The following is a 24,940-nucleotide window of genomic DNA, read 5'->3' on the forward strand; positions in this document are numbered from 1 at the left end:
TGACTAACGGAATATATTACAAATTGTTTTAAACCCAGGTAATGGGCGCTATATTAGTGTCAAAATGGGTTCAAAAATTTATATATACTCATACCTTCAACATTGCAGAAAAGTGTCTAACAACCCTGATGCACTTGGTTCTCTCAGTAAATTTACAGTGGCTTTTGTTTCGCTTAGTAATAAAACAGTGATAGTCACAGCGTTGGGACATATACGAGGGTCATTTAACTCGAACTGGCAACACTGCTACGATTGGACTGTCGTGTGGCAGGAGACAAACCACGAACGTAGTGTGTTCCGTGGATATGTAGAGTCAGTTCAACGCTGCTGCGGTCCCATATTACTATGTGTGTGGCGAGTAGACATTGTTAGTGATTGCTGTGTGAAATACCGCCCTAACGCAATGTTCACGCGTTCAGAAAAGCGTGTGTTTATGTATTTCCAGGTGGCACGAGGGACGATTCACAGAGGATTAGTAGAGGCCTGTGGTGAAGCTGCTCTACTGTATCAGACAGTGAAGAGATGGGTTGCAGCATTTCAGGCGGGACGACAGTCAACAGACAAAATGCACGGTGGAGGGCATATGCGAACGGCTACGGACGAAATTCATCTTGCAAGACTACGGACACTGCTTGACCGTGAACGGCTCTGGACTTGTAGCGAATTGGCGCAGAAGCTGAACATTTCTTCCGGATCAGTGTTCCGCATGCTAACACAAGAGAATTGCAGCCAGATGGATACTCCATGTTCTGACTGAGGTTCAAAAGTCGCATAGGTGGGAATGTGAGCGCCTACACCTTCAACGTTACAATGAAGAAGGTGATGACTTCTTGCACCGCACTATTGCAAGTGACGAAACATGGGAAAGATCCTACGAGCCTGAATTGAAACGTCAGTCGAGAGAATAGCGCCACCTAGGATCTTGCGACCGAAAAAGTTTAGGCAAGAGAAAGCAAATGTGAAGGTGATAATGTCATACGACCACGAAGGCATTATCCGGTCACATCAAGTTTCACTGGGCGTTACCGTCAATCTTGCATACTATGCTTCATACCTCAGTCACTATTTTCGACCAGCATTGCGGCGCAAACGTCCACACTTCCTGGAGTCTGGACCAATTCTCCTACACGACAATGCCAGATGCTATAGAGCCAATGCAGTACAGAGTCTGTTACGACGATGGGGTTGGAAGGTACTGAAGCACCCGCCATACTCTCGGGATATGAGCCCCTGCGATTTTGATCTTTTCCCAAAATGAGAGAACCTCTCAGGGGCAAATGTTTCAGAGACATTCCCAGCATTGTTCGTGCCTTAGGGTGCACTATAACACCTTCTCATGAAGTGAGGCTTTGACAGATATTCAACGGTTACCAGACATCTAGCGAAGGGCTTCAACAGGCTAGCGGAGCCTACATCGAAGGTCTGTAAACTTCTTGAGGTGAGTGATTCACTACATTCCATTTCACAACTATGTTGCCACTTCGAGTTAAATGACTCTCGTATTTTAACAAACATGAAATCGAAAGCACACCTTACAACACCCAATAAGTTCGGCAACAAGTTAACCGATGATGAACTAACAGAACATTTTGAACAATAGTGGTAACTTATCAGTAGGATTAGGATTTTTCAGGTTGACTTTTTTTTTTTTTTTTTTTTTTTTTTAAGGCAAAGGACGAGTGCTCCGAAATTGACCAATGTGTCAATTGTTGCTTCCAGTTGGATATAGAGGAAATTTTCCACCACTTTCACACTTCTTGGGTCCTTTATTCCTTTAATTTGCCCCTTTTCTTTCTCTTTCATATTGTTTTTCTTCTATTTCTTATTTTTTCATCTACATTTCACGGTCATCGTGGATAGCTTGTGCAAAGGGCGCCAATTTCTCTGTGAATTTTGGGGGGGGGCATTCAGATGCAGAAGGTATATATATGTTGCACTGACATGTTGCACTGAAATTATGCCAAATATCGTATACTCATAAATACAATAGGGAGCCCACATGAGCTTTGGGGGTGTCAGGCCCCCCATGATCGGCGCCCTTGGTTTGTGCTGCTTTGTGCAAGAATTTGGACATGACCAAGCAATTTGTGCTTTCTTTGGATTCAAGCGCCACAGGTACAATTTCCAAGGCTCACCAACCAATAGAGTTGAGTTGATTTGAGTTTAACGTCCCGTTCAGCAGCGAGGCTTATATGAGACGTGGAGTCACTTCAAGTTGAGCCAGAAGGTTGAAAGAGGGGGCAAGAGTATGTACCGACATAAAAATTTCACATTTTTAAAATAGTATATTAGTTGTTTGTCCAACTCAAGGGTGAGAACAATTGCTACTAACGCCTTTAGTCAAGAAAAGGTCTTCATGACTCGCAGATAAAATTGTTTTGTATTTGTAGTTACAAATAAGTGACGGCTATCTCTAGAAACTTGGAACAACAACGCTTAGAAAATCAAGAGTGAAATATCTCCTTCCGTGAGACAAGTTATGTAGTTTCCCCAAAGAAAGACTTTTAAGATAGTCTTCAGAATTATCCAAATGTTATTGAATTTGCAACGTTTACATCCAGTGCCGGATTTCCAACTACTATTCGTAGGTTTCTGTAAGAAAATTTCCCTCGATTCACATAAAATTTTCCCTTTTCTTATCAAATTTTTCCCTAGTTTGCTGGGTGTCCAATTCTTATGACAAGTTATGTGATAAGTTAATTTAGCTTTATCAAAGGAAGTGCCAACAACATTTGTTTTAGGGAGCGCGGAGGCTCAGTGGCAGAGCGTTCACCTCCGGTGCTGGGGTCCATGGCTCGATCCCAGCTCGCCCCGTGTGGACTTTGTGGTGGACAAACACCGTGCTCGTTGGTTTTGTAGGGACTCTCGCGTTTCCTCCCACTTTCTTCATTCCACCATTTCATTCATTACTCATCATCACGGTCTCCTTTAGCCTAACCGGCATAATCGTGGGACGTAAAACTAAAAAGATTTCATTTCATTTTCATTTTCATATTTGTTTTATTCATTTTGTTTTTGCTTCTCTTTTTGTATCAAAAGATCCAATATATTTCAATCAAAAATTTTCTTGTACGCCTTACATCTGGAGAACTACATGCAGTGTAGCCAAATCTAAACTAACACTTAACTCAGTATGATGTGCTTATTCCATAAAAAATACGAAAACTCGATTTAGGGCCCGTTCAAAGATTTTGTGGTCCCTGATGCAAGATGCAATACATTTCAATCAAATATTTTCTTGTACGCCTTATATCTGGAGAACTACATGCAGTGTAGCCAAATCTAAACTATCACTTAACTCAGTATGATGTGCTAATTCCATAAAAAAAATGCAAAAACTCGATTTTGGGGCCGTTCAAAAATGTTGTGGCCCTTGATCCAAAAACATTATTGGCCAAGATTGCAATCTTTTGATGCATTTCTTTGGATCATTCCTAAAATTTTTGTTTTTACGTTTCCTTCATCTTTTTTTTTTTTTTTTTTTTTTATAAAAAGGAAAAAAAAACTTCTAATACACAGAGCCAGCAATGAATAATTATGCTACTTTGAACACACACACACGCACATACACAAACACCTAGACACATCCACACACAATTCCTATTGCATTGAAGAACAAAGAAAAATTTAAGCATTTATATTGGTTAATCAGTCAGCGCGACAATTTCTCTGGATTTTCACGTTTTATTGAAAAATTCTCCTTTTTCCCGTTTTGCTAAATTTACCTACGAAATTTCCCTAGATTAAGGAAACTTACCTGAAACTATGAATACTGTTTCCGACTAGGTAAATAAGGCAAGCTGACAAGGGCCGCAGAATTCAGAGATGCAGCAAAAGAAAGGAAATAAATATTTTGAATAACTCTTTTTCTTTCTTCTAAATTTACGTTTCGTTGTGTTTGATAATGAAAATGAAATGAAATCTTTGAGTTTAACGTCCCACGAGTATGCCGGTTAGGCTAAAGGAGACGGTGATGATGAGAGATGAGTGAAATGGTGGAATGAAGACAGTGGGAGGAAACGGGAGAACCCCGAGAAAACCCACGCACACGGTGTTTGTCCACCACAAAGTTCACTTGGCGGAGGCTGGGATCGAACCCGGGACCCAAAGCACCAGAGACGAACGCTCTACCACTGAGCCACCGCGGCCCCTGTTTGATAATTGCACATTTCATTATTACCTTAAAATAACAGTTCTAAATTTTATGTCAAAACGATTTAAAGTTTACACTCAACATAAAGCACAGAAAGCGTTGGGTATCATAATTTACTAAAGCACTAACAACAAAAGTATAGTAATTACTTATACACTAACAAGAAAATATACTGTAAAATAGTCTGTATCTGAAGCAACACTGCCAAAGATATGCTACAACGATTTCATTAAGAAACAGCTTATCACGGGGTGAATATAATGGTGGGTCAGTAACCGCGCCAGAGGCGGATCCAGGGGGGGGGGCGATCGCTCCGATCGCCCCCAGAAGAGGAAACTTTCTTATTTTATATATATATATATATATATATATATATATATATATATATATATATATATATATAAAACCCATCCCAAAGTTTGGAACTCTTAAAAGTAGCAGTATGATAACCCACCACCCTCCCAGAAGTCGGTCCTGGATCCACCCCTGGACCGCACGATGTTTTAAGTCCGCCACTGTCTACAATTACGAAGTTTGCCTAACTGGTTTCTGTAGCACAAAGACGATTTTATCTACAAATAGAAATAAATTTACATTTAACATCTTCGAGATGCTATTTTTTTTTTTTCGTAAAGCACAACGACTTTATGCCTTTCTTTAGTAAGGTTCATAGTTTTGTATTAAGTTGTTTTCTGTTAGATAATAGGGCAGTTGTCAAATTATTTGAGAGAGATTCACTTTTTTTTCTTCACCATAATTTAGCTATTTCCTTCTTGTTTTGGTATAAAAAAACTGCCCACACTTTAATTGTAAGCAAAACAGAGTTGAGTTGAATTGAGTTGAGTTTAACGTCCTTTTCAGCAGCGAGGCTATATGAGACGAGACCTAATGATTAACGTGGAATCCGAACCACATGAGCTCCCGCCGTGAATCGAACCCAGGTCTCCCACGCCAAAGGAGCGTACGCTAACCGCTTAGCCACGAAGGAGCTCAGAAAGAAAGAAAGAAGCCAAGCATCTAAAAAAAAAAAAAAAAAAAAAAAAAAAACTGCCGGCAAAATCTCCTGATTCAACGTTACTTAGTTTCTAGGTTTGGAGATTCGTCAATATGATATGGCGGTTGTTGCAGAATCTGAAGAGAGAATCAATAAGATGTTAGAAAACTTGAGGAAGTGAAGAGTATGGGATAAAAATAAATGTTAGAAAGACAAAAGCCATGGTGATTGGAACGAAGCGGTCGTTTTCAAATATAGAAGTAGGAGGGGAGAAAACAGAACAGGTGACTAGTTTTCGATACCTTGGTAGTGTTATTAGTAATGATATCAAATGTGAACGTGAAATAAAAGCAAGGATAGGAATGGCGGAAGAACCTTTTAGGGGGCAGAAAATGCTATTTTGTGGGATCTTGAATAAAGAGCTGAGAAAAAGACTCATAAAATGCTTCGTGTGGAGCATTGTACTGTATGAGTCAGAAAGATGGACATTACGCAAAAATGATTAAAAACGACTCGAAGCCTTTGAAATGTGGGTGTGGAGAAGAATGGAGATAATTAGCTGGATCAAGCGGGAAATGATTGAGAGGGTGTTAGAAATGGTAGAGAAAAAGGACAATTTTAGATATTACTAAGAAGAGGAAGACAAACTGGTTGAGACGTTGGTTGAGAAAGAACTGTATCTTGAGGGACGTGCTAGAGGGTATGGTGGCAGGAAAGAGAAGGGGCGAAAGAGGCTACAAATAATGGACAACATCAAAACAGAGAAGTCTTACGTGAAGACGAAGACCGTATAGCATGGGAGCTTCTCAGTTGCAGCAAGTGTGCCGACGTCTTGTATCAATTTAGACGCCGTGTTGCAGGGTATAAAGACCCACACAAATTTATTAAAAAAAAAAAAGAAGTCATTATAATGGAATTTGGGTGAGTGCGTTAGAAATACGAAAAACGTGGTGTCGATAGAGATATCAAAATTTTTAATGTAATTTGCTTAAAATTCACTAATTCCATTTGTACACTAAAACTTATAATGATTTTGTTCAAAAATTTACTAGAGTATACAATATAGTCGTAACTCATACAGCAAAATCTGGTTATATAATCCATCGATGAATCATGATAATTACTGTTAAATGTTCCCTTGGATCAGACGTTGCCATATCTTTTTCCACATAATTTCGTAATATTAAAAGTTCATTCAGATAATACTTTTGGCTTTTAGTAAAAATCTTCACTATCACTAGGATATTATATAGTCAGTCAAAATAGGAATAGAAATTGCAAACTACACTCGTAGATTTTATAACACAAAAAATGCCTCGTAAGAGTATTCAGATAAGACTCCTATTCAACTCCAATTGATTTCACTAATCACTTTTCAGAAAATAGTATAAATACTTATCCAGATTATGTCGAATATATCACAAATCAACAAATTACAAAGACGTTGAAGACAATGTTCTGAAGTTTCTATAAAAATTGCACCATTTTCGACGCTTAACAAGAGCATGTGCTCTCCGTCTGTTATTCAATTTTCCAATGACCACAAGGCGGTCAGTTGACTACGTCCAAAACAATACTATAGTACTCGCGCCGAGTCGTGAAGCTTGGGCTCTAAACCAATCATTGCTTGAGCTCTGATACATGGGAAAACTTCGGTACAATTCGTGGAGCCGCTTCCCGAGCGCACACTTGGGGAAACGTCAAACAGCTGAAATTCGCCAACAATGTTGCCAAATTTTGAAGACAGTGTAAAAGAGTATTAAAAAGAACATTTAAAAATTGCCAATAATAACACTGCACAACAATAACAACAGTAACAATTATTCTAAAACTGTAACAAAAACACGAATAGTAATAATGAGAATATAATGCAACAAAAAACAATAAACAAAACGGAACTTGGCGCCAATCCGACAACACTGTCCTCTCGGGAGATGTTTTCCGTGTAGTGCGAGAGACGACACTGACAAAGTGTGATGGGTGGGGGTTGGCGGCCGGAACACACCCTCGCGTTCTATTGGGTGGTGGAATCGGTAGATCTAGGTCAAGCATCACGACTCGGCGCGAATACTATAGTTCGTACTCTTACCACCCATTAGAAGTGGCGCTAGTTTTAAATGACTTTTTTTTTTTTTCTAATAGAATGTGAATCTTACAACATGCTACACAAGTGACCTGCAAATAATGGCAGAATACCTATGATTATGATGATCAAGGATAAATGTTCAAAAATAAGTTACACACAGCCTAGATTTTGCAGAAAGGCCAATGAATTGAAAACGTAATATTAGGAATATTAGGAAAATGATATTAATTAAGGAAACGTATTCCAGAATTTGGAGAGACAATCACGAATATGTTTGAATGTGGAAGAAGACATCGGCTATAAGCAAGCTCTGTTACACAAGGTTCAACGTTAAGCTGAGATAAATCTTTTAAGTACAAGGACTCAATAAAAAGTAATGGGAACATTGCTATAATTCGTATCTGATTTTATGCACAGAAGAACACTTGCCACATTCTTTCAGTGTAATCGCCTCTCATCTCTACCACCTTCTGCCAAACGTGTGCAAAACTGTCAGCATGTCAATCTTTGTTGATATCCCACAAGTAACACTGACTTCTCTTCTGTCGTGATGATTCTCGTGAAGTAATCCCTTCATTTTGATGAAAAGATCGTCACCAAGTCCCTAAAAAACAGTGTGCACTGCGCCCTCGTGCCACTTCAATCTTGGTTCATAGACGTTTTTAGTATTTTCGAAACATATTGTTATGGCGTTTCCACTTTCCTCCTCTGCTTTACGACACTTCTGCTTTTGACTGAATAATACACAGACATTAATACTCGTCACACTTCATCACCTCACATCCTACGGATATCTCGTAATGCTGGTACACAGCTCTCTGACGTAAAAAATCGTGTTGCCATTACTTTTTAAACAACCTATATAATTTCGTTACAAACATAACGGCAAAGACAAAAGTTTGGTACCTTAAATGAGATAATTATTTTGTCCAATAATATTAAATGTTCTATTCAAAATTTCGATATTTTGGCTTCCAAGAATGTTTTAGCTTTATAGTACGGGACAACAGAAATTGTCACTACAATACATTTTCACCTGGCATTGTTTTCTCATTACCCAGGTGTTGATACATCTCTAAAACGCTATTGTTGTGATATTAATAATAACAGAAATCTTTGACTTTAATTCAAACATTACTAATCTTTCAATGATTAATATACGTTGTATTCTCCCTTTGATTGATGGATACTAACAATCACACTGAACAGGACATGAAACCCGAAAAATCTTCATGTTCGTCACCGACGACGGTCTATTTTGCAGCGGCGGAAACCTCTTCTTATTATAAGATACCAGCACCAGGAAGACAAAGAAGCACAAATGGAATTTCTTTAAAACATCATCCAGAAATTTTAGAGCTGGTTTTCCAATATTTGGACTTACCAGAATTGATCCAAATGCGATTGGTGTGTAAATCTTTCTTAGCAGTGAGTAATCAGGTATTGAACTCAGAATTTTTCAATCTCCAATCTCAGATTGAGAATCAAATGTTAGAAGCTGAAGTGGAGTATGAGCAGATCAAACATCGACTTGATAAAATGCATCGATTACTCTTGGCTATGAACATTTTAGAAAATATTAATACAGAATTTAAAATGTTGAAAGCTATAGTGTGGCGATATCTTACTTTAAACATTTGTGGCTTTTTTGCGTGGCAGATCCTGGAAGAATTTAATCATATTTTACTGATAGTGAGGAGCAAGTGGAGTTTGTTTTGTTTTCTTGACGCGTGTAACTTGGATAAACTTATTCAGTTAATTGGGCGGTTCACAGACTTCTTTGAGTCTCACGTGGAATGTTATTACCGAGAAGTGGTTCTTTATGGAACAGAAATTGTTGATATCCTAAATTGTCTTTTGGATACGAATTATAACTTAGTTGTTATTCAGGATAAAAGCTCCTTCTTTATGAGTGGTACCTACTTTTTGCCTAATTGTTATTTGATGCGTAATCCACCAATTGTTAAAGACGGCCAGAATCCAAGGAAGCAAGAACTAACACAATATCGGCGATATTTGAGGCATGTCGTCCGGTGGAACAACAGATATCTTTTGAAAAGTAGGTTACTTGTTAAGTATGCTGAAATACGGAAGAATGGTGAGTGTCCACAGTTGAAACATGCTTTTCTGCCTAACTTTAAAGAATATACCGAGATTTCCTTAGCGTGTCCTGACAGCGCGAAACAGAGGAAGTTTTACAGAATGATCGAACGAGATGAAGTACAAGTGAACAGAGGGCTGGAATATGAGATTGAATTACGCTGTCCCAGATGTCAAATACCGTTAGATCTACAAATGATTGACTCCGATCAGTCTCTGAGAACACTATCTCCCCTCAAGAGTACATCTTCTGGAACCAGCGCTAAATACCAATATTCTCAGTTGGACTTATCAGGTGGCAAGTACTATTTTTCAGTGACAACCAAAGTGAATTTTCCATCGTCAATAACAGCTACTTTAGAATTGAGACATGAGCAACAATTAGATCATGAACATCTACCTCCGCATAGGCCTAGCTTGTGAAATTATAGTCAGCGACGATAGATGAACACAAACTATCAAGAGTCTTTCTTGTGTGTATTGGCAATGTAGTCATGTTAATTTTTGTGTATTTCTTTTATATAAAATAAATGTTGCAAATGGACACGTGTTTCTTTATGTAATATTTGCATTTAGCTGGAAAACGAAACATCTACAGGTTTGTCCAGGTAGTGTTAGGACTGATTTTCCCCCGCCAAAACGTGGTGAAGGAGGGGGATGTTACTGCGCTGGTTGGGTGGAGTGGGATCTTATCTACCAGCGAACCAGTCGCCAGTCGTCTCCAAGCCTTCACGAAGTGTAGATCGAGTTTAAGGTGAACCCCTTTCAAGGTGTCTTATCATCTCCACAATGAATCGTTTGTTAGAGCAATGTTACGCGGTGAAATTTTGCGTCAAACTGGGTAAAACTGCGAGTGAGACCCATGACATGATCAAGACCAGTATTTCTTTCAGAAACAACGTTCCGGGGGCCACACTTAGTATTCCGGGAGGGCACTGCTGATACTATTCTATTTATTATTATATTATAGACGTATTATTTTGGTCTCATCCGAGGGGGACTCTCAGAGCTCGGGGGGAGGCAGTGCCCCAAAAACAGGTCTCGGAGAAACGCTGATCAAGACTGCTGATGGGAGTGATGCTATGGATTGATCTTGGGTCAAAAGCCTGCATTTTACGTGAAAGTACTTGAAAGATTCAGAAAATGAGTCGCAAGCATCCGTCGAGCAATCGCTGGATCATGGAAGCTTCATCACGACAATGCGCCGAGCCACACCACCTTTGCTGTCATGAACTTCCTGACCAAATATGGCATCACACAACTTCCCCATCCACCATTCTACAGCCCAGATGTGGCTCCTGCAGACTTCTTTCTCTTCTCCCGACTGAAAAGGACGGCACCACGGCTAGGTTTGGGCCATTCAAGAGGCTGTAACGAGGGAGCTGACGAACATTCCAGTTTCTGCGTTCCGGGGATTCTTCAGTGATTGGCAGAGTCACTGGAACTGCTGTGTTAATGCAGAAGGGGCATATTTTGGAAACTGTTAAGTCGCTTTGTCAACATTGTGAATACATTTTTTTGAAATAAATTCAGTCCTACTACTTTTCGGACCAACTATGTATAATTTCTTCATATGTATACGTGTCATCTAGAAAGTTATGTTGACCAATTAAAATAAAGCTAAATGTAATGGAACTAAACACTTTATTGTATACTGGAGTAGGATAAAGGCCTTGGATTATGTTTCAATATAATTCCATCCGTGTCGAGACGTTTATCCTAACGAGACTCAATGTTTTGTGTTCCCTTGTCACCTGTGATGATATTCTAATAGTAAAACTTCGTTTGGCCTCATCATTACAGAAATTGTGACCAACGAGGAAAGCTTTTAGGTTCAAATAAAGATGAAAATCAGACTGGGTGAGGTGCGGTCTATTCAGATTATGAGAAAATGTTTCCCTCGCAAAGTCTGTAAATGCTCCTAATCATGCACATTGTTTCGTGCTTTATTAAACTGTCGCAACCATATCCGTTCCATTGAGGCACTCATTCACCATCAGTACACTATACACTTCTACAGTTCGAAAGTGAATTACTACCGCTGATATACAGGGTTTTCATAAAGTCTGGACGGATTTAATTTGCTTATAATTTTTATAAAAAATGCTCATAATGAAATCAAATAAAGTGCAAACGGTAGCGGAAGGATTAAATGTTTAGTTGGCAACACTGTTAGATAAGCGGCAACTCTGAACACGTTGAGAGAGGGAGAGGGAGGGCAAGAGTCAGTTTCTTTTTTGAAGAGGAGACCGTGAATGGAGATTCGTACCTGGGTATGTTGCAGAAATACCTCATTCCGGAGCTAGAGGCACGTGGAATCCAGAATGACATCGTGTTCCAACAGGACGGGGCACCCCCTCACTATGCAATCAAGGTGAGACAGTTCCTTGACGAGAAATTCCCTAACCGATGGATTGGCCGCGGTGGCCCGACCGCTTGGCTGCCAAGATCACCCAACCTTACCCCCTGCGACTTCTGGCTTTGGGGTCATGTAAAAACGGAAGTTTATGCAAAGAAGCCAAGTGGTTTGGAGAACTTAAAGGACAAAATCAGGGCGTCTGTGGCTGGTATTTCGGATCAAACACGGCGGAACGCTGTGAGTGGATTCCAGTGCTGCCTACGCGAATGTGTGGACGTAAATTGCGCCCAGTTGGAGGTGTGGCGGTGAATAAACTGAGTTGGTGCAGATTACAGGTAAAAATTTAATCCTTCCGCTACCGTTTGCACTTTATTTGATTTCAATATGAGCATTTTTATGTAAATTATAAGCGAATTAAATCCGTCCATACTTTATGAAAACCCTGTATTAAGTGCTGTAACGGGCTATCGTTACAACAATGAACGCTTTTATTTAGTCTTTTGTAATTTATTATTTTGTTATCTTATTCCAGAGTATTATTAGAACCTTCTGTTTACTCTATTCACTTGTAATTCATTTATGAATTAATATAAAACTTGTAGTTTACTGAACATCTGTTTTAATTATATATCAGTTGCTAAATCACATTCAAAGGCACTCTGCAACGTAACAACTGGATCGTATTTTTCTTGTATGCAGAGCGTCTTCTGTTGCGGTAGCTTGAAACAGCATATATTTTAATCACGCTCAACTCTAGCTATAGGAGCTAAATACATGGTTCTGATTGGTTGAAGTTATCCGTTTCTCGTCGCGTAGCATACATATAGCACAAATCAAACATCAGCTGCTATCAGTCCTTGTGACCGAGCATACTAGTGAACGTGCTGGTAATAAAAATCGCCTCTGGCGTGGGTTCAAACCGACCCGAAAGAATTTTTTTTTTTAATTTTCATAACACTTATATCATTAAAACAAGATAAAAAATAAGGCCTATGTTTAGCAGAAGGGGTCCAGCTCTTTTCTCTAAAAAAGTTACAATTTTGGTAATTTCTGTTCACATTCGGTTACTTTTGGGTAGGTTAGGATAGGTTAGTTTAGGTTAGTTTAGTTTGGGTTAGTTTAGTTTATGTTATATTATTGTAGGGGTCCCGCATAATTTTCCAAAAAAAAAAAATAATAGAATTTCGCTTATTTCTACTAATATTAGGTTAGTTTAGGTTAGTTCAAGTTAGTTTAGGTTAGTTTATGTTAGGTTAGATTTGGTTACGTTATGTTACGTCTGAGTACTTGCATCATTCAATTCTCCTGTAAATTTTGCGTTTTTACGTGCTTCTGGACCCCTTGTACTAAACATACTCCAAAAACAATACTAATTTGGCATTGTACGTAATATATAAAGCATAAAAAGTGATTTACTTACGTTAGGAAACATAGCTGGGCGAGTGTGAGCGAGCGAAGGGGTTAGGAGCCCCGCAGGGATCGTTTTGTTCCACCTTGTTCCCCATGATAATACCACCTGACTACGGATGGCGAGACTTCGATGTAAATCTACTCTCACCTGCTTCATTGTGACCAACTTGAAACAGTTGGCCAGGTTACCGCGTGAAAAAAAATATGCGCTTAAACAAACAACTGAGCATTGATAAGAAACGAGACGTCCAGAACGCGACAAAACATTCTAACAGCTATTCAAAACTGATCGAAATACAAATGAATTTAGAAATACCTATAATACTCTTCTTCGGTTATTTTTAATGTGAATATTCTTGCTACGCACCTTCTCAATATCTGTTCCGACTTTCATGTAATTCAAGGCTTTATGATTAAGCAAGGCTTTATGATATTATTTTTGAAGTCAATAAATCAATATTACCAACACAGTTATTATTATTATTTTAAAATTCTATATAATGCTACCTTATTCCAAAATCAACAATAGTCTTCTGTATAAATTCTAATAGTTATATAAAAAACGACAGATATGGTAAGTCAGCTCAGTGCGATATATAACAATGAAATTTAATAACAAGAAAAAGTGAGACTGGACCATTGGTCGGACCCAAATCTCCCGTTGACTGTGTCGATGTGCTAATTAGTACTGTACACAATTCTTTTGCTTAAAAAAAATAACATGTTTCAGTCAGGTTAGTGTGTATTCATTTAAACTATCTGGGCTGTATACGACATTTTTTAACTGTTGTAGTCGGACAGCAAACAGTTTAAATAATGTGGTTAGCCGAAAAACTGGATTCGATCCGTGACCCAGTTGCAATTTATCACTCTTTCAATTTAGTTGAATATTTACAATAGAAAATTTAGTGTTTGAAAGATATCGATTATTTCCTTCACTTTTCAATGAAATTAGGTTACTCAAATACAGTAGTGACAAAATTTGGGCCTCATGTAGACCGAAGGATGCTGAGTTTGTGAAAAATGCCAGGTTATCGTGAATGGGGTTAAAAAAGAATAAGTACAAGTGTTTCCTCAGAAAATACAGTACTGTACTTGTATGTATGGGTTGCTTGAGAATACAACATAAAATAAACTTCCCAAATACCCTTAAGAAATCGACTAACCCTGGCAAAGGTTGTAGGTGTATTGAATAGCTGAGCGCGCGCCTGCGCCAGGCACATGGTGGAGAAGTGGGAGTGTAACGCGAGAAAAAGGAATGCGAGAAGAGGGGACATGCGCACACGGGCAATGCTCGTGACCAGGTCTACGCACGGATTTTTTTTTTATCCTGTAAGTGTGTGACCAAGTTATCCGGACTGCCGGGTAATCGAGTGCCGAGTTTTACGGACTCTACTGTAATACGTTGTGTTAGAGTTTGTACAGTCTAAATGGATGTACTACATCAATATAATGAGTCAAAATATATGACCGTGCTTTGAAAAGATTGGGCAGTGTAATACTTTGTATACCGGTACAGTAAATTAGAGATCTGGGTTTTGTCCTCAACCCAGTCACACTTTTCCGTTCTCTCATTTCAATGAATTTTTCTTCTTTTTTTCGTATAACTGTGGTTGACAATCACTGGGAACTGATCTTTTGGAAAGTTTATCTAATGTACAAGGGGCATAAATAACTTGATAACGTAATACATCACACAATGTGCTGATCCACAATGTCAGTTATGAGTAAATTGACCCCAATTAATAACTTCTTTGTCCAATGTAATAATTGATTATTTACTAAGATGTCATGTTCAGTTTTAAGAAGCATGAAAAACAGCCAATGTGTCGACTCACAATTTATTGTAAGTGAAACAATAAGGAGAAAGGGGGAGGGAAATAGTGCATGATTTTGAGTTATATATTCGTCACCTTGATATGCCAGTTTCAAAGTAAACGAATGTAGTAACAGTGGTATATCTGTGTATTTGTAACCATGTTTTTTTTAGTTTTCTTCAACTACACTGTCATTCTGATATAACCCCATATGCACATAACTGTAGGATATATAACGATGTACAGTGAAACCTGTCAACTTGGCCACCTCTCTAAGTTGGCCATCTGCTTATCTTGGCCTAGTTCGTCTTGAACCTGCATTTTCCCATAAGACATTCGTTACTCACTACTCTATAAGTTGGCCACCTGTCTATCTTGGAAGTTGGCCACACTGAAGCAATGTTTACCCTATGATGATAATGATAAATTTACCTGTGTATCTTGGCCACGAAAAATATAGGTTTGTTATTTTTCTTAACTCTTTTGAATTCCCATATGAGAGGCAGATGTTCTGTATTGTGACTGGACACAAAGAAGCATAGATTCGCACGATTTGTTCTTGGAGGTCAATGGCCAGAACACTACCCTCATAAAAGGGTGATGAAGGAAGATGTGAATAAGAAAAAGCACATACAGGAATTCAGGAAATGGTTGTACGTATTTGTTTACCCTGTCTGTTTTGGTAAAACCATTAGCTATATCGGCTCCTTTCATCAGTGGGAAGCTTTAGTAATTCCGGAAAATTCTCAAGGTTAAAGCTCAATTGTCATTTATTGGCACCTGACTGCATGTCAAAAGGTAGCGGAGGTTTTAAGATATGAATTCCCTCAAGATTTTCTCAAAACATATTTTGCCCCTACAATATTTGCATATCTGCCAAATGTGCATATCTGCCAAAAAGAATAAAGCAAATATGTCTAGAATGAACCACCATTCAGTAACAACTGAAAAGAAGTCATATAAATTGCATATGAATTTCTCAATTTATAACTTAGCTTTTCTTGTTTTCAATCTGAATAGCTCAGTGTGCTATAATATCAATTTCAATAAACTGCGTACATACACTTCTATTTCATGGTTGTTTGTGTTTTTGTGTTTTCAATCCGAATAATCCAATGTACCAGACTAGTTTTCAGGAAGAGAAAGGTATGCTTATATATTAAACATACTATCAAGAACGCCAATCCTGGGGGGACCGAGGGGGCCCGGGCCCCCCATAGCTCATGTGGCCCCTATTTTATTTACGAGTATACAATATTTGGTATAATTTGAGTGCAATTTGTCTTAATATCTTCATATATATACTTTCTGCATCTGAATGCCCCCCCCCCCAAATTTACAGAGAAATCGGCGCTCTTGCATACTATAGTAATATTTTCTAATACTGTATATTTTTATCATTACTCTATATACATTATTTATGAGTAGCTGTCGTGCCACTGCTTATTAAAATTTTACAATCAAGTAATACTAGAAATCCTATTCTAAAAATACACAAATCACACTTATTTTCTGTAAGTTGGCCACCTGTCTAAGTTGGCCACTTTTCGATAGAACCTATGGTGGCCAACATAGACAGGTTTCACTGTATTTCACTTTCTTTTTCCTTTATTAATAATAGACATTTCTTACTTTTTGTTGTAGGAACAATCGAAGAAGCGCATCGTGCTGCGAGGGCCTTAAGACCGTTCGTTCCATGCATTGAAGATGGGAAATTCTATCGAAATCCGGAAAGACCAAAAGAAAAGATTTGGAGTAACAGCGAATGCGCTAGGTATTACTTGTGTTTAGGTAAGTAACATATGTAGATTTATAATAATGTTTCAAGTTTGGTTTACAAGGGTACCCCCAATGGAAGTCATTAAAATTTTAAAGGAGACGAGAAAATTGAGGGCATGAACCAGATAGTAAGATGTATTAACGTGTCGGCTCAGTGGTATCAGTGTGAAACCAGAGTTTTAACTCTTTTTTTTTTTTTTCGTTCAGCCTAGTGGATTTGGAAGGAAACCATATTTTAATATGAACTTTGCAAGCCATCTAAGAACAGGAGTTTAAATTATTTCTAGGATTTTCATTCGCGCTGAAACTGTATAACCAATTGACGTTGAAAGTTTGTTGTTTTCTTTCTCTTTATAAATTAATTCTTTGGGAAACAAAGGGTTAATGAAAGATACTCAAGGTCAGAATTATTTAAGAAAATGGAAAAGTAGATAGTGCTTTGTGGGGGAGAAATTAAGGGGACTTTCTTGGACCTTGGGGCAGGACTTGCAACCCTATTTTATATATAAGGGTGATTCAGAGAGTTAGCTAATCTTCTCTCACAGGTGTCATATTACTTCTATTTCCCGAATTTATCTGTAGGGGATCTTTTTCTCAAAGCAACAAATCTTGTAGTATGTATTTTACAAGTCATAAACTTTCATGAAATAGAAACACTATAAGAATAGTGAAAGCCATTTTTAATACTAATGCTATTATCTCTAATCTATCATTATTTCATAGTACAAACGATTGTAGAATATTTGATTCTAGATACGGTAGTATTACAAGACTATAGCCAATCTTGTCACCCGAATTGGCGTGTGTCATCAGCCAATAAGCTAGCAGTGCGCTGTTATTAAACCTTCAGGGAAGAATCTAATCATTCATAATTGTTCACAAATACGAACAAAAAATTATGAATGATTAGATTCCTCCCTAAAGGTTTAGTAACAGGGCACTACGAGCTTATTGGCTGATGCCACACGCCAATTCCTGTGACGAGGGCTATAATGGTTTTAGGAAATAGGCCCCAGGTCGGAGCAGTAACAGAGCAGGTCCAGATCATCTGGGTCATGAATTTTGTCCGAGTCATTTGAATCTATGTGTCAGTTCAGAACCAGTCTGATTCGGAGACTCAAACAGACCCTGTGACCGGGAAGCAGGCCAAAGTATCCGTTACATAGCATTACTACAGAATTTTTATATTGGGTTAATGATATCCACTTTTCGAGCTTGAACATTTATATTAGATTGCCGGTGAGAATTTACTTAATCAAGATATTGTGACTTGAATATTTCAAACATAATTCCTAAACTGAAAAATAGTAAGTTAGTTTATGAACATAGATTATACAAAAATATTTACTGAAGCACTGTTTATGCTCAGATACATTTTATATTCTAAACGACAAGTTTTATAGGTTCTCAAACTTTGACCAAAAAAAAAAAAAAAAAAAAACAATATAGGGTTGTTAATGAAATATTCATATGAGAAATATAAACAAAATCTTTATAGTCGTTTTTGAGAAAACCCCATTTTTTAAAAAAAATATATCATTCACTAAACTACCATAATTTTTTGGGATAGGAAGAAGATCATAAAGACTCTTCTGGTTAACTTTATAAAAAGCTTACGTTTCAAATTTGCTGCTGATGGATTAAACAATAAGGCATGTAGGCAAATGTACCGTACATAAATAGAAAGGAACGAACGGACAAATGAACATTGTAAAGAGCAATATTTAGGTATGTACAGACCATGAAGCGTGTAAATTTGTTGAAATCTCTGATCACCATAGATTTTTCTCTCCTATCGCCCTTCGAAAGTAAGTAAAAAAAAAAAAAAATCCTACAAATGCATAATTTATTTCCTGCAAAAGATATATAATTTAGTCTAGAAGACGCTAAAAGTTGACAGTGGAAACAAAAGAAAAAAATGTCAAACATCTCCTCCTACTACTTACATTGTGTTATTGCATGGAGAAATTCAAAAAATAAATGATATTTTAAAGTACTGATATCAGGGATAAAAGTGGATCTGAAAAAGGTAGGGGGTGCTAGACGTCACGCCGTTCCCCAAGCCTATCTTTGCCCATTGTATTTTTTTTTTTTTTAAATGGTGGATGCCATAGATTTTTTGGAACTGGGGAAACGACGTCTATGTGTGTTCCCACTCACTTTTACCACTGACTGAGATGATTTTTATATTTCAAAAAATATGATATTTTCCGCCAACTAATCAAATATCACTTCGAATAGATGCACTTTCAGTCGCCTCGAGCTATTTCTAGCGCTAACCTCCCTAACCTACATCATTTGTTTGATGAGAAATTAGTATTTAAAGTCTCTTCTCAGAGGTTGGACAACAGCAAATGTATAAATGGACAATTACATTAGTTTGTGAAAATAACAGTATCTGGTGTTGACCGTGAAATTGAGCGTGCTTTACGCTCAAACTCACCTTTCGAGTTAAACTCAACGGTCAAGTTTTCAAAACGAGTTAGCTCATGATAAAACTCATGAAAAACGAGCGTGCTCTAGTAAGCTAGCTCAAATGAGGGTACTCATTTACAACCATGGTTAAGACCTATGCTTTAATTAAAAAAAAATGATTTTAAAATCAAAATCAAATACACATGGTCAATGCTTTTAAAACACCATTTCTGAAAATGTACTTAAAGTTATTTTCATTTGAAATAAATCAGTTGAACTTTTCTTCAAAGTTTCATGCCTATCAAGCTAAATTATATAACATTGTTATATTGGTTAAGCCTAGGTATACTGGAGAGAAATATAACAAATTTATTATTAAAGATTGGCAGATAATTATCATAAACTGAATATATTTATTAATCTTTGTAATAAATACTTTGAGTTGTTTTTATAATATATAATTTTATGTTCACTTGTCAGTTTAAATTTAATTTCTTAGTTTCGCTGATTTCGAATTCAATGGAACCAATGTGGATTGATCTCTTATTCTATAATTTAATACTCTCACACCTATATTCTCTGAAAAGTACTTGAGCAGCACAGTGGCTCAGTGATAGAGCATTTACCTCTGGTACAATCACGAAAGAAAGTATTCTTCAGTTGATAAAATTTCCTTTCCTAATAACTCAACAATAAATTAACCTATTAGAGTACCGACTTTGGCAAATTGTCAAGTTATAACTATTCTAAGCATAACAACAAAAAGATCCAAATTAATTAATTTATTTCTGAGTTATTGGCAAAAAAAAAAAAAAAAAAAAAACTGTCAACTAAGGATGCGCACGAGTCGAGTCGAGATAGAAATTTCCTGAGAAAATTCGAGTCGAGACACAGCTTTTCTAATAGAAAAATATACGTTTTTCGAGTCGAGACATCATTTTTACATCACATTTTCGAGACAAGACAGCCTTAAATGTTGTCTCGTGCGCATCCCTATTGTCAACTGTCAAATATTTTCTTTTCCGTGTGTACGCAGGGTCCTTAGTTCGATCTCCGGCCAAATAAGGTTATGGTGGACAACATTGTGTCCGTGGGTTTTCTCGTGGTCCTCCCATTTCCTCCCATATTCTCATTCCACCAATTTTTTCATCAGTATTCAATTGCTTTAATCATCCGTCTCCCTTAGCCTAGCGAGCATAATCGTGGGACGTTAAACTGAAAATATTACGTTTTGTAAACAACATTTGCTACAGTACTAAGGTGACCAGGGTCTCGTTTTAGCCAAGATGCGGATGGTCCCTTTTTTCAAACTACTGTCCCGTTTCTTTCTGATTCTCAACCTAGGACGCCTAAATGTCCCGTTTTTAAGCAAGAATGAACAAAGTATCTTGCAATTGTTATTCAAAATACAAATTTATCAGAGAAAATTTATAAACTATCTCGTTAAAATGACTGTATGTAGAATTACTTTTGGTACAAACACTCATTGAGAATTTTTAGATCGTGCCTGCAACCTTTGAATGGTTTTGATTGTATGAAGCATTTGAATGCTCTTTGTATGCGTTATCACTTCTATTTGAGTGTATTGTAACTTGAAACTACAGCTGGTGACCAAAATGTAATCTTGGAATCATAGGCTTAACCTCCTTCCTGATCCATTATTACTATTAAGTATTCTACCTTTTGACAGATCTTGGGACTAATTAATTTTTATCATTATTATTATTAATAATTTTTAGGCTTGAGCCTAGAAATGTTTCTTCCGCATTTCTCGATCTTCAGCTTCCTCTTTTAACTCCCGATATTTTTTTATATTTTTCAAATCATCGATCACTTGTGTTCTTCTTTCTACTCCTCTCTTTTCTTCCATCTTTCTTTGTATGGTGGTATGAAGAAGACAGGTTTTTCCCAAGATGTGTCCAATCCAATTACTCTTTCTACGAAGGATGTCGGCTAAAAGCGTCCTCTTCTCTCCTATCCATTTCAAAACATCCTCATTTGTTACTCTATCTGCCTATTTTATTTTTTCCATCTTCCTCCTACACCACATTTCGAAGATCTCTAAATATTTCTTCTCTAAGTTTCTGAACCATACAGTCCAATGCTTCATATATGGAACTTCACCAGCTTCTTCCTTGGTCCAATATTAAGCCTGCCAGTTAAGAGTGATCTTTTTTTGTTGAATGCTTCTTTCGCTATGGCAATTCTTGACCTGATCTTTATTGGTGCAGTAAGCGTCTCTTGTTAAAATACTTCCCAGATACTTGAAGTGATCGACACCTTTAAGTTGTCTTTGTTCTATTCTGAGCCGTCAGGGTACGTTTCCAAGGGATATTCTCATGATCAGGGGCGCCGATCCTGGGGAAGGGGGGAGGCGAGGGGGCCCGGGTCTCCCTTATTGTATTTAAGAATATATAATATTCGGCATAATATGCATGCAATTTGTCTTAAAATCCTCATAAATGCCTTCTGCATCTGATTGCCCCTCCCAATTTACACAGAAATCGGCGCCCTTGCTCATGACTTTCGATTTTCCAATGTTGATTTCCATTCGATACACTTTTCCAGAGCTCCTCCGTGGCTAAGCGGTAGTGTTGCCACGAGACGAGACGGGACGAGACTTCAGGTTGTCTCGTCTCGTCTCGTGCAAAGCATGTCTCGTCTCGTGTCTCGTCTCGAAAAAATGTGCTCGTCCCGTCTCGTGTCTCGTCTCGAGAGGTTCTGTCCCGTCTCGTCTCGTCTCGTCTCGTTTGTCTCGTTTTGTCTCGTCTTGTCTCGTAAAAATATAGCAGCATACCATGGGAACGAAAGTAAAATGTAGCAGGCTGCACCATGCTAATCAAGATACAACTAACAAGGGAAGAGAGGGTATATCGAAGTGAAAGATGGTTTATACACCAATCGAAAGCACTAATGACGCCTATTACAAAACTGTAATAAAAATTTTCCGAATGCATATACTATGCGAGTTATATGAATATACAGGGTGTCCAGAAAATCCGTTTCCACCCCTTGAAATCGCAAACGATGAGAAAGATGCCAAAACTGGAAAACACGTTTTTGATCATTATAAAAGTACAATGTATCAAAACAAACATTGTTGTCCCAGGGCCACCCGCAGAGTCCCAGGCGGGATCCAACTCAAAAATTACAAAAGGTAAGGGGGTCAAGTAGTATATCGTTCGAAACTTCTTGGGAAATGAAAGAAAACGAACAAGTCCCAACTCTCTAAAATTACCCTGTGCAAAATGGCGGCCGGTCACACTGTCAGCAAAAACGTCATTGTAGAGTCTATGGCCACCCTCCAAAGAAAGAAAAAAAACTGAAACGGTAAGACAGATGTCAAAAAAGAAAAAGATGTGTGTCATCTTTTCAAAAGTACAATGATTGAAAGTAAAAATGTTTGTCCCAGGGTCCTCCACAAGGTTCCAGACGGGGTCCTACTCAAAATTTTCAAATGGCAAATATGGTCAAATAAAGCTGTTGAGAAATAAAAGAACACGGAACAAGTCTCGATCCTCTAAAATTACCCTGTGTAAAATGGCGGCCGGTCAAAATGTACATCTTCATTTCGATTTTCTGAGCACGTTCACTTTCCATTTTGCAATCGGCACTTGTTTTCATTCTGAGACATTTGTACGTATTTACTCTTCCTGGTGCAAGGAATTCTTTCGTTTGAATCATTTTATAATTGATAAACCAGATTACGAGCATAAGTACCACTGTTGTGCAGTCATAAACATAAATAAGTAGAGGTAAGAGTCTTTACTTCTGATGGCTCCAACCTCTACTTATTTATGTTTGTGGAAGTACATTATATGTTAACTAGTCAGTTCTATACTCAAAGATGTCAAATGTTGTCGTTTCTTTTCTTTATGTGTTAATTTGCTTTTTTATTTTTTTTCTTTATTTAGATATTATTGGGCTCAAAGAGCAGAATCTCACAGTAGGGGCATTTCCTTTCTTTCCGTTGAGTACAAGAATTAAAGTGAAAATAAACTAAAAACCCGGTTACAGAAAGAACAACTAAAATGCAAGATGTTTGCACAGTATTATCGTAGAGCGTCCATACTTGTTCTTTCTGCTTTCATTTAATAACAGCTTTAAACGATGTGCTACTTGACCTCCCTTGCCATTTGAACAATTTGAACATGACCCCGCCTGGGACATTGTGGAGGACCCTGAGACAAATATTTTTACTTCCAATCATGTACTTTTGAAATGATGACACACATGTTTTCCTGTTTTGACATCTGCCTCACCGTTTCAGGATTTTTTTGGGGGTGGCCATCGATTTTACAATGACGTTTTTGCTGACAGTTTGACCGGACGCCATTTTGCACAAGGTAATTTTAGAGTATTGAGACTTGTTCCGTCTTCTTTCATTTCCCAAGAAGTTTCGAACGATATGCTACTTGACCCCCTTACCTTTTGTAATTTTTGAGTTGGACCCCGCCCAGTACACTGCGGGTGGCCTTGTGACAAGAATTTTTGCTTTGATACGTTGTACTTTTAAAATAATCAAACACATGTTTTCGAGTTTTGGCATCTGTTTTATCGTTTGCGATTTCAAGGGGTGGTAACGGATTATCTGGACACTCTATATATCCATATAACTCGCATAGTATATGCATTCGGAAAATTTTTATTACAGTTTTGTAATAGGCTTCATTAGTGCTTTCGATTGGTATATAAACCATCTTCCACTTCGATATATAATCTCCCTCTCTTCCCTTGTAAGTTACAAGTATTACCCAGAACACACAAGACAAGAAATGTCACGGTAGCTACACCGTGAAGCCTTTACCTCTGGTGTATGTGGTAGTCGGTTCGATCCCGGTTAGTGCCATGTGAGCTTTGTGGTGGACAAAGATTGAATGTGTGTGGGGACCGCGGTGGCTCAGTGGTAGAGCGTTCACCTCTGGTGCTTGGGGTCTCGGGTTCGATCCCAGCCCCGCCAAGTGAACTTTGTGGTGGAAAAACACCGTGTGCGTGGGTTTTCTCGGGGTTCTCCCGTTTCCTCCCACTTTCTTCATTCCACCATTTCATTCATTACTCATCATCACTGTCTCCTGTAGCCTAACCGGCATAACGTGGGACGTAAAACTCAAAGATTTCATTTCATTTCATTTCATTTTTCGAATGTGTGTGTTTTCTCGAAGTTGTCTAGTATCCTACCACTTTCTTCATTCCACTAATTTTCCCATCATCATCCATTCGGCCAAAGTTGCCTAAAGGTCTTAAAAATAAATTCAAATAACCTCACAAGGCAAGGACAAATAGTTTACAAGATAATATATCTCTGCTGTTAGTTGTCTGAGGCTTCTCGACCCTGACTTCATTCTAAAACATTGAAATTTGTTTCACCAGTTTCAATACACGAATATACAGTAAATTGCTCATAGGTACGTCGAAGATGAAGACACTAATGTTAAATATTGTTTACACGACAAGCAAAGTTCGATGTAAAGGTGTCATCATCCCCGACACTATCGTATACTATGAGCCCACTTGCTTTATAGTGTCTCTCTCTCTCTCTCTCTCTCTATATATATATATATATATATATATATACAGTGAGAGAGAGAGAGAGAGAGATGGAAAGATATATAGATAAATATGGAGATAGATATGTATGTACACTTTGATTTCATATATTCCAGCCTATAGTTTTCACAGTGTTAACCCATAACAATCCAAAAACTACTTTCCATTTTAGCATATATAGATTTGTTGCAATTATTTTTTTTAAAGCTCGGAACCAAATAATTTTATTGAGTAATGGAAAGTATTTGATTGAAATTTTATATGTTACTGCACACTAAGC

General features: G+C 37.8%; 1 protein-coding gene across 1 annotated transcript in view; it reads left to right on the plus strand.

The window, feature by feature from the left end:
* Positions 1-24,940, plus strand: part of ChLD3 (Chitin and LDLR binding deacetylase 3) — a 115,810-nt gene that overhangs the window by 24,003 nt on the left and 66,867 nt on the right. The window contains exon 2 of the mRNA XM_081756347.1: positions 16,564-16,710. Within this exon, the coding sequence (XP_081612473.1) occupies positions 16,564-16,710 (147 nt within the window). The remainder of the gene's footprint in view (positions 1-16,563; positions 16,711-24,940) is intronic.

This window comes from Thermobia domestica, chromosome 4 (genome assembly GCF_964235325.1).
Source record: "Thermobia domestica chromosome 4, izTheDome1.hap1.1, whole genome shotgun sequence".
NCBI lineage: Eukaryota > Metazoa > Arthropoda > Insecta > Zygentoma > Lepismatidae > Thermobia > Thermobia domestica.